General features: G+C 36.3%; 1 protein-coding gene across 1 annotated transcript in view; it reads right to left on the bottom strand.

The window, feature by feature from the left end:
- Positions 1–3,858: 3,858 nt before the first annotated feature.
- LOC117419992 (protein phosphatase 1H-like) overlaps positions 3,859–15,047 on the bottom strand; it is a 30,106-nt gene continuing 18,917 nt past the window's right edge. The window contains exons 6-10 of the mRNA XM_034033460.3: positions 13,917–14,035; positions 8,073–8,136; positions 7,265–7,372; positions 5,411–5,562; positions 3,859–4,794 (exon numbers count right to left, since the gene is read on the bottom strand). Of these exons, the coding sequence (XP_033889351.2) occupies positions 4,647–4,794; positions 5,411–5,562; positions 7,265–7,372; positions 8,073–8,136; positions 13,917–14,035 (591 nt within the window). The 3' untranslated portion in view covers positions 3,859–4,646. The remainder of the gene's footprint in view (positions 4,795–5,410; positions 5,563–7,264; positions 7,373–8,072; positions 8,137–13,916; positions 14,036–15,047) is intronic.

Raw genomic sequence — 15,047 nt, 5'->3', positions numbered from 1 at the left:
ATCAACGCCGTGTATACCGAGATAACTATCGCAATTGGTTTATCCAATTGTGAAATCCGATTCTGTGTAATCCGACTACAGAGAAATCCGATTACTTCATGCCATGTAAACGTAATGATGTTGGTATGAAGTAATCGGATTTCTCTGTAGTTGGATTCCACGGAATCGGATTTTGCAGTCGGAATAAAGGGTTTACCTGGCAATTGGCCATATCTCGAAAATTACTAAATCTTCATTCTAAGGCATAAATAATTGAATTGAAGTTTTTAAGATTATTATTTTAAGATATCTCTTAATGACTTATTTAACTCATATTTATTTAAAATTAAATTGCTAACTACCATTGATATTTCACCTCATTTTAGCAATTAAACCATGTTAGTATTGGCAATTTACTTGATTTTCAGAGAGGAAAACTGTGGATTTGGTAACTAGTTAATCAGACGAATCCGCAGTTCTTAATGTTCTCTTTGACAATACACAATTTGCATTTGCAAATGAATGTTTTTATTTTAGCACTGGAACATTTCAGTGTAGAGCCCCTATTTAGAACTAGTCTGAGCATTCACATTTTATCTGCGTTTCTGCCCCCCGCCCCCCAAAACATCTGATCCCTCTACAGCCCAGCGACGCTCTCCTCCTCGCCTTGGAAAGTCTGGCTGTGCTGGGCCTCAGCTTGAAGGCACTCCTGTCGGAACAGAGGGGGACCCCCTGGGCCAAATCCTACCACACTCAGGGCCTCCCCACGCAGCCATTGCTTCAGCTCAGTGACTAATGCTAAACAAAATCAGTATTAAAAGTCACGATTGAGGTGTAAAGATAAGAAAAAAGAGTAAGCAGTTACAAAAAACACATGTACAACAGAGTTCTAATGAACAATTTTGTATTTTTGAAAAAACACATTGGGTACACGTTTTCTTCTTTCTACCCTTTGACTTCATTGGTTTCCTCTGGTTACAAAAGGTTTACATTTCACATTTACAAAGGATACAGTAAAACATTGGTCCAAAATCTCTTCAAAATTCAATGGTTTTACATACTATACACCTAAATACATCCATATGTTCTTAGAAAGTACCTTTTCCTTCCACTGATTTGAATGTGGGGTCTAGAAAAATCAGAAAAGTAAAGACAAAAAGTAGGGTTTGGAAGCCTCTTTCAAGTATATCACAGCACTACAAGAAAAAAAAAAAAAAAAAAACAGTGATTCGTCAATCGTTTAATGCTCCTTAACAGTGTAATGAAAATCAACAGGTCAGTACATTGTCAAAACCTGTAATGACTACACAGGAAAGGTGTAGCATTACAGTGTGTATATATATATATATATATATATATATATATATATATATATATATATATAGATAGATAGTGTCATATACTAGGGATATGTAGACTCTCAAACATTTGTACCTGTCATTTCTTAGCAGAGGCCCTTATCCAGGGCAACTTACAATTATTACAAGATATCACATTATTTTTACATACAATTACCCATTTATACAGTTGGGTTTTTACTGGGGCAATCTAGGTAAAGTACCTTGCTCAAGGGTACAGCAGCAGTGTCCTCCACCTGGGATTGAACCCATGACCCTCCAGTCAAGAGTCCAGAGCCCTAACCACTACTCCACACTGCTGCCCTATTTCTAGGGAACAACTGGGCTGAAATGTTGATTACACTAAGATGCTGCTACCCTTACAGCAAGTACCAAATAACAAAAACAAATTGAAATACATATTTTTGGCATTTTGTAACAACATAATATTTTCACACAATATTTATTTAAAGCTCCTTTAAGAACAGCACCACCATAATTCAAATTTAAACCCAGTCTTGGTCCACAGGCATACGCAATAAAGGGCAACTCTCGTGTGGTACAATACAATTTGCTGCCAACAGTTTAGGGGATGTTGTATGGTTTCTCACATACAAACAGATGTGCCCACATATTGCAACTTGGTTCGCGGTCTTCTAATGCAGATCCACTACAGCTTACACCTGGGCTGTTCATCACTTTTTAATTTATTTTTTCAATTGAAGTAAACCAATGCTGAAGTCAATGCTGTTGTATAGTTACATGCTACTATCTTCAAAAACCTGCTTGCAGGGCAATGGGATTGCTATGGGATTTTAACCTCTGGATTAATGTGGAGTCCAAGCTTTTGAAGACCGTCCTTATAAGTTTACTCTGCTTTAGATCTGTAAATGTTAAGGGACCTCTAAGCTTGCTAATGGAAATGTGTCTATAGCTGACAAACAAACCAACATGCTTTTAAATGAGTGTCAGTGGGCAATAGGCTTGTCTCGTTAATAAATTAGATCCTTTGAAAGAGTGTTCTTATATAAACCCTTCTAGTTCAGTTAGGCTTACTTAGTATATACAGCATTCATTCAGGAAAAAGCTCAATATGATTTAAAAATATGATTGTACACGGACAGTCATGAATGATTAAGTGCTGGGAAACTAGGATTTCTATTCTGACTTTTATAAAACAGGAATGGAGCAAAGCCCAATTTGTAATCTGATTGATGTCCTTTTTCAAAACCAATTTGTTGTCTGATAAACAGCAATGGCAGCTTATACACAGAAATGATTGGGATGGATTCAATACTGCCATGGAGAACATTTCAATAAAGTCCAAAATGAGAAAACATGTGGTGGAATGTGTCATTAATTTGTTTCAGCTTACAAATTCAAAATGCCACTTTTATGTTTTCTTCTGTTTTTCAAAGGCTGATAGAATGACAGGGTCTTATTAAAATAATTTGTTTTGCATTAAATTATTTATACCCTCCACCCCCTGCTGCTACTGTTGAGGTTTTTGTGTAAATAATGCCGTTTCCTTTCTTGGGGGTTGTGTAAATGTTTAACAAAATCTGTAAGTGATCCAGCAGCAGTTATAAAACAGCCCACTGTACCACCTGTGTCTGTCTGCTTGATGAATAACATGCAAGGTACTGCAAATGTCATTATATATATATATATATATATATATATATATATATATATATATATATATATATATATATATATATATATATATATATAGTTTAACAGTATATAGACAATCAAGGAATGCACCCAAAAAGGATCTGTAATTAGTTAAATGTACCAATACAACTTGCATTGGTTTGATAATATCCATTTAAATAACATTATTACACGTTGCTTTTAAACATATACCTATGTTTTATAATAGAATGTTTAATAAAAAGATATTCAATGGCATCTTCTTAGATTCCCCAGTGTTTTCTATGCTGTGCATAGTTTATTTTTAATGCCCTGATATTTTACTAGGGAAATGTATATGGCTTTAGGTTACATTGTAAACCAATGAATTGAATTTAGATCCGACTGCTATTTGGGCATCACATCAATAAGAACGTTAACCTAATGCTTGGGTCAAAGTCCAACGTTGTATTTTACAGCAACCGTTTTATCAAAATGTTTGCAGATCTGGAAACAAACAACAATATTAAAGACTCCTCAGCTATCCACTATTGTCCCTTTACTTTTCCAGAACCATTTAGCTAAAGTGTCAGGATGTACTGCCCTTCCACATCATTAGCATTCACTCACATTAACATTGTAAAAACAGACCCGTTTCTACCAAGTTTCTCAGAACAATGGTAACACAACTTAAGAGGATTTGTAAATAAAAAGTGATAATATCAAAACAAAGCATGATTATATTACCTAAAGTTCCTACTAATGTCTCTTGAGGAACTTAAATTTGAGAGAGCAAAAATATTTTCTATTTGCTTCATCAGTATATCTAGGTATTTCTCCCACTAGTACCACACATTATGACCCAGGTGCACGGTATCCTATAAAATGAAAACCAAATTATACTTCATTATTTAAGTTTGCTTTGTAGAGTTTATACAAGCTTGAGATGCCATTCTCGATCTGAAACAGCACATCACAGCAGCAGAACATAACAGGTTAAACACATAATAAAATACTTTAAATATATTTAAACAGAGGAGCATTTTCAATAATATACATCTGTGATTTCTATTTATACAATATCATTTATACAGTAATTCACTAAGAGGAAAGATCAAGCATTAAGGTTGAATAAATAAAATTTCTCTGAAACATCTATAAATACATAAAAAAAAAAAAAAAAGAAATCCCCCCACCAAAAAAACAAAACAAAACACCACACACTGCACATGGCTCACAATTTGTGTAACCCAGAATTTGGGGTCAGGCTTACTACAATCATTGCAAGATCCCTTCCATGACAAGTAAACTTACAAAATCGGAAAAATAAAAATCACTCAGAGAGAACTGTGCAAAGCTAGTTGGCAACCAGAAAGCTACCTTCTGCCAGCTGTCAGTAACTGGGGAATTTTTTTTATAATGCTGGATCAGCTTCTTATGGTTTATTAACATGATCCTGAATTTCAAAAGGTAGCTGGGGAATCCTGGGATTGCTCTCAGGTTGAGAAGCTTAATATACGACCATTTAAGTCATTGCGTAGCCTACAAAAGGAGGCTTACTCATGTTTAGTTAGCAAGGGTCCCTTCAAAGTGATGCGTACGAGAGGGGAAAGGTAAGGAAGCTGAGGTGACACCGGGAGGGGAACATTACCCCGTTAGCCTGAGTGAGCCTCCTTTTAAACTGGGAGTTAACAACTAGGGCTGTTTGTTCCCATATATTAAGGGAATGATGTAGACAGAGATGTCATCCCCTGAACCAAGTCTGTCATTGGAGATTCTCCAGCCTCGGTCTTTCAGAACTCCTCGAGCTCTCATGATCAGATCCTGAGCTGCCAGAGTGTACCTGCCACAGCGCAAAACAAAAAGGCATGGTTTTCCATAATGTTAGTTTTATGTGCCATTGAAATCTTTCAGCACAAAATACAGTAACTTTTCAAAAATCAACTCTGCTAGAAGTAATTTAAATAATTTACCACTATGCACACTACCAGCCAGCAAGTCACAAAACACAGCTGTTATTGTGCATATTTGTATACGTGTACTGTATATCTAAAGCTGGTTTAGATGTAGGTGGGGCAGTGGGCTAATTCACTAGCCTTGTGTACCTGGGTTAGGAAAGTTCATAGAGGAAACAATTTTATAACACATCCTTCTTAAATTTTATGTACAAATACTGTTCCAGTTTAATAGTGTATATTTTAATAAGACTTTAAATGTAGCAATATTTTGAAATATTAAAACTGCTTGTCTTCACGAATGTGTATATCAACCCAAGCAAAGAAAACAGGTGTCATCATTGTGAAAATGACCGGCCACTGGGCCTAAAGCTAACAGGAGGTATAAAATGCGTATTACCTATTCAGGAATAATGTTAGCTCTACCTGAGGAAACCTAACATTTTACACTGTGTGAGCAAAATCCTTTGGTGTTAAAGCAAAAGTTCAGAATCTCACATGTACCTGTGTTGATCATCAGGGTCACAGTTTACCAGAAAATTTGTAACAGCTTCTGACACTTCTTCGTTTGACAACACGTCCCACAGCCCATCTGTGGCTAACACCAGCACATCATCCGCTCCATGCTCATACTGTTTGAGGTTGTACACTTTGACCTAAAGAGAGAAGGTCAAATGGAATCATCACGCAGACTGATTTATAGAGGTGACTTCAAAGTATGAACCTTTAGGTTAGCTTTGCAGTCAATGGTACATAACAATAAGTTTTCTGCAGTGCTTTAGATTATGAGGCATATATAACCATTTAATAACAAGGTAATAACTGCCCAACTACAGTTTCCTGCTCTTACTACTGGTGAAATAAGTGTTATTGGATGTGAATGGCTTTTGTACCCTTTCCATGCAGTAACCGTAACTGAATTACACACTATTCACACCCTGTAATCTGCCATCCAGTTTTCTTTCTGATAATCCCACATCCATACTGACTGGTGCCACAGTGTCATTGAACATCAAAACAGAATGTGCAATCCCCATCAAATATATTGACACACTGAAGGATTGTATTTAAACTCCATGCTTCATAAATGTTGTATTAGAAGGGAAAGGTCCAATTAAAAAAAATAAAAAATTAAACAAAAGAAACAAATAGGATTTTCATGAAAATGGAATATGAAAAAGCAACCTTGAAATGAATGCCCATCTACAGCCTTGATTTATTTCTCCTCAACAGCCAACTCAATTTCTGCTTGTTACTGCTATTTGCCACAACATTAATATGGATCTGACAGCTACTTTTACCCCCCTTTTGCATAGCCCAGAAAAAGCACAACCCCCTCAATGTTGGCAGCTGGATTTCAGAATGAGCCCATACTGTAAAATGTCAACCATGTAAAATCTGATCTACATATTCTCTGTATGGCTTTCATGCACTGTACTTCACAATAGGTACATTTATAGTGGGGATATTCCTTTTGCCCATTTAAAACATCTTCATAGAAAAAGTAATTTTGCAGTAACACAGTTACAGGGTTTTACCTTTTTTTAATTATGTTAATATACAATATGAATTGCTATGCCTCAGTTTCCTTTTATTTTACCATGATATAGCACAGTACACTAAGAAGGGTTTAATGTTATCTTCTCTGTTTCTTCCTACTTCTTCCACTATGTCTTGCATAATTACTTTCAAACACATTTAGATCTTCACAGGAGAAGATTAGGCCATCTTACTTGAGATACTTTTGGCCTAGCCACAGACTATGATGATATACTGTATTATTCTACAACCAGCCAAGGCATTCACAGAATATCAGGTCAATTTGATATATTCAAGCACAGCAGCAAGTCAAATACATTTCCATCTAGCCCTGAGAGAATTAATAATTACCTGTATAAGTAAACAGCAAGGCAATATTTAATTTCCATCCGAGTCCTATTTCTGTCCCATCTGTACAGCTTGGAGGACTGAGGTACAAGTAGGTCAATTGACTTGCACAGCATTCTACTGTGAGTAGCTGACTTGAGATGGAAAGTTTGTTGCAGTGTCCCTCTCATGATTTTCCAGTTCATGCCCCCAGTTCAAAATTTGTCAACTACATTTTACTGGAAACGTCTGTTTCGCCCTTGATCTAATGACTGTTTGGTCATTTATAAGTTTAGTTTTTATTTAAAAAAATCCTGAAATATGTTGCTGTTTAAGCGACAGTTATGATTTGTGCACCTTAATGTAATAATACTTTTCAAAGCAGGTGTCAATCATTTTGAGCATCACTTGCAGCTTTCATCAGAATTGACAATTTATAATTCATTCAGCAATGCACTGAATCATTTAAATAAGAAAGAGAAACATGAATACCTCGGGGTAGCAGGAGAGGAAAGGCTTGATGTAGATGTTAGAGTCATGAACCTTCAGATCATGGTCCCCTAGTCCTCTGGTGACACCAATAGTGGCCATGACACGTGCCTGCAAGGAAAAAAAAATATTACCATTATTTATATATTGGGCATATATTCTTCTGCAAGCCTAGTAAAGCATTATCTTCTCTTAATAATGGCAGATAGTGCATTTTAATCAATTTTTGTCAAGGAGAAGCTTACCAAAGACCCGTCAAACCATAAAGGTGAGGGAAAAACAAAACGTGTACCTACAAGCTAATTTCAATAACAGTAATTTCAAAACTATTTGACCAAATTGGTCACAATTCTGCTTATTATGAGCCAAAGTCAGTATTTTAATATTAGCCCAGATAGCTGGTTTACATATGGTTATATCATAAAAGCATCAATCGTATTAAAGCTAAATAATTAAATAATAACATCATCATCATCATCATCATGTGCATGTGTATTATACATTTTAAAAGCCTTTGACAGAAAACTAAAGTTGCAGACCCAATTAACAAGCCTTGTTAATGGAAAGCAAAACAAGCTTTTCTACAGTCAGAGTCTGTGAAGCTGCAACTCTGGGCAATGTGTGTTTGTGTGAGGGAGAGAGGGGGTCTACCTATGGAGTCACACCATATACAGTATATTAACCCAGAACAGATATCCCTAAAGACGCCCCCAATGACCAGCATATTTTATACGAGTGCCATGTTTTTCCTTCTAGCTGACAGGCTAAGGGACACATTGAGAATCATTTTGTCAAGGTGGATGCTGCTTACCTTCTTGCCCTCTCCATAAATTAAAGGAAACTTCAGGTCATCTTCCTCTATGGTTTTATATGCCCTGTAGAAAAGAGAGGATAGCTTAATCATTGTTTATTTAATCAATGTAACAGCACCTCTTCATAAGATGCAAGTGATACCCAAACACAGAAAAACAACTGGTATGTAGGGCAGATACGGCGCTCCTTTATTAGAGCACTATTGTTGGGAGTCACAGTTGAATTGGCTGTGCTATTCTATAATTGTATATTGAAATTGCTCCTCCTTATGACAAATGGGGGTCAAAACAATACTGCAACAAGAATGCAGTCACAGTTCTAGGACCTCTGTGAATCTATCTATGGTCTGCAGAGAATTTCTTCAGCGATTGGTGGTTTACAGACTAAAATCTGTCAATAAATGCTATGTATTAAAAGGTATTTGAAGCAATTGAAACTGGATTCTCTTAATTCCACCATCAATATCTAAGTTATCTGGTGCCTAAATATTTTCCTTTCTTTTTAGAGCCTTAATGAATTCATTCAAAGCAGTTAATATATGGAATTAGTCACAGATCAAACAACATCTTTAAAAAAAGACCCAATACTCGCCTCCTTTAATAACATTTTAACAAATATAGCTGTACCGAGGGACTTCTGAAAAGTTAGTTGGTAAAGAATACATGAAAAGTGTAATTTATGTATTAATGCTCCTAAAGGTCTTGCTGTTTTGGGGTGCACCCAGGTTCTACAGAAGAAAGCTGATTAAAGGCTAAAGGATATGCAGAACTGTCTATTTTGAACTCATCTATGGCAAGATACCTTTTTGTAGACAGGGGTGCTTAATGTAAGCCAGCCATATTGGCTCAAAGGTCAATGTTAAGGGCAGTGTATTTACTGCCCTGCAAATTCATGCCATGGTCTCTGGGAGATGAGGCGCTGATTGAGTGGCTGCGACAGCTTTGGAAAAGTACAGCCACAAAACAGTTTTTTTTTATTTTTTATTTCTTGTACACATACCTACATACAAACCTAGAGACTCTTATAATACAGTTTTGCACCGAATAGGAAGTCATGCACTGTAACAAAAGTGTACAGTGTGCTAAATATTCATACATTACTGCTGTTACCAACAATGAACAGTATTAAAAGAAAAAGGAGGACAGCGTCTTAGTTGAAGGTGACACTTGAAATATCTGACTTGGTAAATGCCATGACAAATACACTGAATCTCACTTGTTCAATTGACAAGTTGTGAGCCAACTCTCTTTTTTTCTTTCTTTTTTTTTTTTTTTTTTGTCATGGTCGATTTATAGCAGCCGCATGTCATTTCATTCTAAATGTTTACTGCAGTGTCCTATTTACAGTATCCTTGCATTGCACAAGGTGCTTGTTTTGGACTACAGCAAGAAACAGCTGTTAGAGTAAACTGAAGCACAAAACAAAAAGATGCATTCACAAGCATGCGATTTGTTGAAAACCATGCTGCAATGAGAAAGCATTAACAGATAGACACTGAGCCAAGTGAGCCATCTTAAAAACCAATCCTGGATAAACATGACCACTGAGAGGTACCTTTTGATAGATTAGATAACACAGGACACAGTGAGGCTGGTTTTAAATAATATTTTTAGAACTTGATACAGCTATCATTCCAAAACAGTAAGATTCACTGTTTTGCGTGGGGAGAAATAAGACAGAGCTAACTGCCCCTGCAGAGCCAAACCAATATGAAAATAAAACAGCAGACAATGAACAAAACAGGTATTCAACGATCCCAAGAACATTCCAGGAGGTGTAACAAGGGCAGTGTCAAAACTAAGTTTGCTTAGTTTGGAAAATCTTTTGCAGCTAATGTTTTCTTTTGTCAGACCCGATTAGTTTCAACGGCGTCTGGCCTTTTCAAGGTTAATTTGTTATGTCCATGTCACTATGTACTGTGCTAGACAACTGAAAAAAAACAAAGGCAGCTTGTTAGATTGCTGTGCTTTTCACACTCTCTGCTCAGGTGGAGAGAGTGCCAACCCAAGTCTTCAGCCAGATAATCAATACCATATGCTGGCTTTACAAGGATCATATCAGCATGTTTTTGTTTTTAAATAAAATACAATTGTAAAAGATTTCTTTAGTATGTTACTCGTACAGTATTCAGGACTGTGTAGTATTGTGGTGCTCCTACACTACAATATGATGCAAAGCAATGTATAGGGTACAATGAGCTCACTGAGATGTACCGTCAAGCACAAGCAGCCAGCTGTTGTTAGGAAGGTCATGTGCTTTGTCTGTTGCAGGCTGGGGATAACCTGATGTAAAGCTGCACAAGCAGAAACTTTTTTTCTTTTTTTTTTAATGATTTTAAGAAAGCATGAGTTGCAAGGTTCCTTGTGTGAACTTAGTACTCTATTACAATGTTTTGGTTTAATGGTTTTAGTACACACAGTATTTAAACAAACAAAAAAACTGGGTTATTGATTATCTTTATAAAAGTCAATAAATAAATACAATATGTAAGCCTTCTGTGTGATTTTTGTTCAAATGCTCTTTTATACTCTGTACTGTCAAATTTAGCAGTACATGTGTACTTATTCAAATAACTTGGGGGTCAAATATCATCTTATTATTCTCTCTCTCTCTAATCTTTTGGTGCTGGTAGTAGCGGAGTTGCTCTACAGTACCGGATAAGCTCCTTGCGTGCTTTCCACAGTGAGAGGGTAATTCATCACTGTCAGGAGATGTGCTGTACGGTACAGGTCAGGACTCCTCCCCTGCTGTTTCTTCAGCTTGCTGGGAATCTTTAAAACATGCAGAACCTGCACATTGCAAACAACAATCCATCACCATCACAGAGCCCGAGACGGAGCTCGCAATTTAACAACATTAATCCTGTTGTACAGCTTTAGAGAAAATACCCAGCTTGAATCTGAGAATACACTGCCTCTTTAAAACAGGCAGTGCTAACTCAGGAGTCTGTCACACAGAACACAGCTTAGAAACGGTTTCAAACAGACTGTATGAAATGGGTGACTCTTATCCAAATTCCACTGCTGTATGTGACAAGCTGGTGAATTGAAGACGGCTGTTGTGGACTGAAAGACATTACAGGCAGTAATTAGGTACTGACTTAGTCACAACGTTAAATTAAATCAACCAATTTTAAACTGTTTTGCTGCACACGGACATTCTGTAATAGCGAGCCCATTGAATCATCGAGAAGACAAATTAGGTAAAGCCTTAAGCTAAATAGAATATAGAAGAAAAAAATCCACTTGGCAGACTTGTTTAATAGTTCTCATGGGAGGCAAATCTGCTCAGTATTTTATGCAGTCTTGGTCTGACCTGAAGCCCAGGCTTCTATGGCTTAATTTCACAGCAGGCCCATTTTGCATCAACACAAGATTAGTAAGTCGCCATGGATAAGGGCATCTGCTAAGAAATAAATAATAATAATAATAATAATAATAATAATAATAATAATAATAATAATAATAATAATAATGGTGTTCAAGTCTGTTATGGCTACTTTGTGCATCATTTTATTATGTTTTGGGATACCCAAAGGAAAACATGCTTATAATGCAATACCTAAATAACAACCAATTTCTTTTTTAGCCTATCTGCATGCCATATTTTGGCTATTGAAACATCTTCAACTCAGCTAGTTTCTTTTTTATGCAGATGGTCTGTTATAACACTACCAACTCTTTATCCCACAAATGACCCCAAAGATGTACAGCGTTTACCATGGCACCAACATTATTATCTCAGAAAAACCTTATTCACACCATTTCATTTATCAGTGCTACAAATTATTACATCAAGCTTGTGAAATGTCACATTGCATGAATGGTAGTTTTCAAAAATATATATTTTGGCTTATTTTCAGAACTATTTGTAATTCAGTCGACAACAAAATAAAAAGACAAAGATTTCCTTTGAGGGTGCTTGAATTATTTAGGTGCATATTTTTTTAATCCTCAAATTCATTGTTTTAACAAGGGCAGGTTTTTAATTTTATATAATTTTCTGAGGCTGGAAAATTATTCGGCACAAAGTGGGCCCGGCACATTTTCTTTTTAATGCCTTAGGAATCAATGTAAATGGTAATGAAGAGTATCAAACGGGACTGGTTTATTAAATAGGGTCTCTGAGGAATTCTGTCTGAGGCCTCTCTAATAAGCCCTGCCCTCTGATTCAATGAATTCATTTCCATTGATCTATGGCACAGCAGTCAAGCTAGCTTCGTAAAATAAAACATACGACCGCACTGCACCCACTGTGCCTGTCCACTCCCCTGCAGTTGAACACAATCCAATTTACACAGACAGGAGGCAAGGAACAGTTCAAATGAGAGAACGGGTAAGCACAGAGACAGCTGCTGCCATTACAATATCTCACACTCTTGCACATTTCATTAGAAAAAAAACAAGGTTATGCTTCAGTTCATCAGGCAGAACCTGCTCATAATTTTGGAAATATAAATAAGCAACAATTGTGGGAGAAAACCCCTCTGGATGGTTTGAGTTTCTATGGCCCAGAAGGCTCATTGTCTGACATGTATGGCCATACATCACACTGAAGCAAAGAAATCTGAGCACTACAGGGACATTGATACCTTACACTCATTGAAAAAAAAAATTAAAAACCACAAGGTTTAAAATCTACACTTATCTGGCTTGCTCCAATTAGCTAACTAGGTTTCCGAGCTACACAACTGTCTTAATACAGCTGCACAGGTCTGCATCTCATTAGCCTCATCACACTAAAATATGTTTGTTTTTGTGTTTGTTTTTTAATATATCATAGGCCAGTGGCTGTGCCTTGTGCCCAAATCTCATTGAAAAAGCAGGTATTCAAGTATATGTTGATATATAAAAAATAATTTGACCTTTCTTTCTCAATTCCCTGCCCCCATGATAAAATACTGGGCGATACAACTTTTATTTTTAACATTGTTCTAAAGTAGGAATAAAAATAACATTTTATAGGTGGAAGTCACTATGACCTTCAATTTTTTTTTCTTCTTAATATTGATCTCTCTTAAGAAAAATCTCCACGGGAAGAATCCCTTTACGCCCCTGGAACGATTAATTGCCAATCAACTGATCTGTAAAATTAGCTGTTGCCATGGCCACGCAAGGAGCAGAAAGAAGAGACAAGATTTAAAAAAGTTATGGTGTCAGACCTAGATATAAACAAGCCCTCAGGATTCTCAAACTAAAAAAAGTATGTGTATATATATATATTTTTTTTTTTGTTCAGCATATAGGTTAGTAAAGAAGTATTTGCAAACTTGGTATCAGTTCTAAAAAAATATCTGGTTTCCAGGTACTGTCTTAAGCAATTTCAAAGTCACGTCTGGAAGCTGCAGCATTGAATTAAAATAAGTCTTTCAATTACTTCTAGTCAAAGAATTTCACTAACTTCTTTTACTATTGCTGCATATCCTAAAATTGACTGTTTTACAGTGATGGACAAACTGTCTTTATTGAAAAGATGACAATTTGACAAGACTGCCTGTAAAACAGTAAAAATAGATATAAAGTTGAACAAAAATAAGTTTTCAGGTAGCTCTCATATAATCAAATTATCAAAACTATAGAAAGTGGATGAAAGGTTCAAAGCCACATCAAAAATAAAAGCTGACTCTTCTGCTGTGTTAGCTATAATCTGGTCTTTTTTCACATGGGTTAGTTTCAAAGGGAATGTCAAAAAACAGTAAACAAAAAAAAAGAAATACATTTTAAATAAATAAATAAATTTAAAAAATGGATGTTCCTTGGCCTTTTTTTTTTGGTAGTGAAGAACACTGAAATGGGCCTTTTGAAGCCCCTGGCTACAGAATGGAAAGCTGTTTTATCCTCACCAGCCTGTCATGTTGAAAGCCCTGTAGAGCATCCTCTTCCCAAGCTCCTTCCTCTGGACTCTTCTGGGGAACTCTAAATGCGTGAACTCGTTCCCTAATAAGTGAGGCTGCATATATGCCTGGTGGAAACATAAAAATACACAATTATATAAACATTGAACACACAGGAAGGGTAGGCCAAATAGTAAAACCCCTGCAATACGTGATCGATATATTTGTTAAGAAAATGGCACCCCTGAATTGAACTGTTTAAAATGATGTTGTGCTGCTAAGCTGATGTAGCGCTTGATTTACAGTATGGAAAGTAATTCCTAGAATTCAGCTGTTTAAAATGAGGTTTAAGCATAACTTTCCTTTCCACAGATTGAACTTGTTATATAAACAGAATACTCCATGAACAATTCTGAAAGAATTATAGGCAGTAATCACTGATGAATGACTATGTATATACCCCCTTGTAGACTTACCTAGAAACAGCTGATGCCATAGATGGTGGCTATACACCCAGGGACAATGTTATAAATCAACCCTTGTATGGACAAGCATATAGTAATGAATTTATGGATTTGTTAAATATTGTTTTGTAATTGGATCTCTGTAATGGTAAAATTGGAACAGACGAGAAATAACTATGCACATTTACAGGAATTAACAACTTCTGGGTCACATTTATTGCCCCTTTTTAGAAGCGAAGGGCCCAAATATCTGTAAATTGTTTGGTTGCGTATGCACGCAGCATTTACATGTAGCCATGTAGGTCAGCGAAATGAGATAGCTGAGCCAGCAAGCAAGTAAATGGGTGACAGCCAAAATACAAAGAAAAATGTAAGTGAGCTGTTTTCTGTAAAGACAGAAGAACAAATGCATTTGAGAACAGAAGTTTACCGACTTACAGAGGCTTTCTTTGCAACATGCTGTTTCAGAATCCTGTAAAACTCTAAAGCCTGGTTCATACTTGTGTCACAGATGAATGTGATACGTCAGGCGCAGAGCTATAGCTGTGCAGCTTCACTATTTACTGTATGAAGGACACATCGTGTCACAGCCCTTTTGACTGCGTAATGTGGTCGCAGCTGTTGTTCATACTTTAAATACAGACTGCATTTGTGAAATTGGATAGATTTACATTTT

The sequence above is a fragment of the Acipenser ruthenus genome, chromosome 14 (assembly GCF_902713425.1).
Source record: "Acipenser ruthenus chromosome 14, fAciRut3.2 maternal haplotype, whole genome shotgun sequence".
NCBI lineage: Eukaryota > Metazoa > Chordata > Actinopteri > Acipenseriformes > Acipenseridae > Acipenser > Acipenser ruthenus.
The sequence above is the reverse complement of the archived record's forward strand: the minus strand, read 5'-3'. Positions and strand labels throughout refer to the sequence as shown.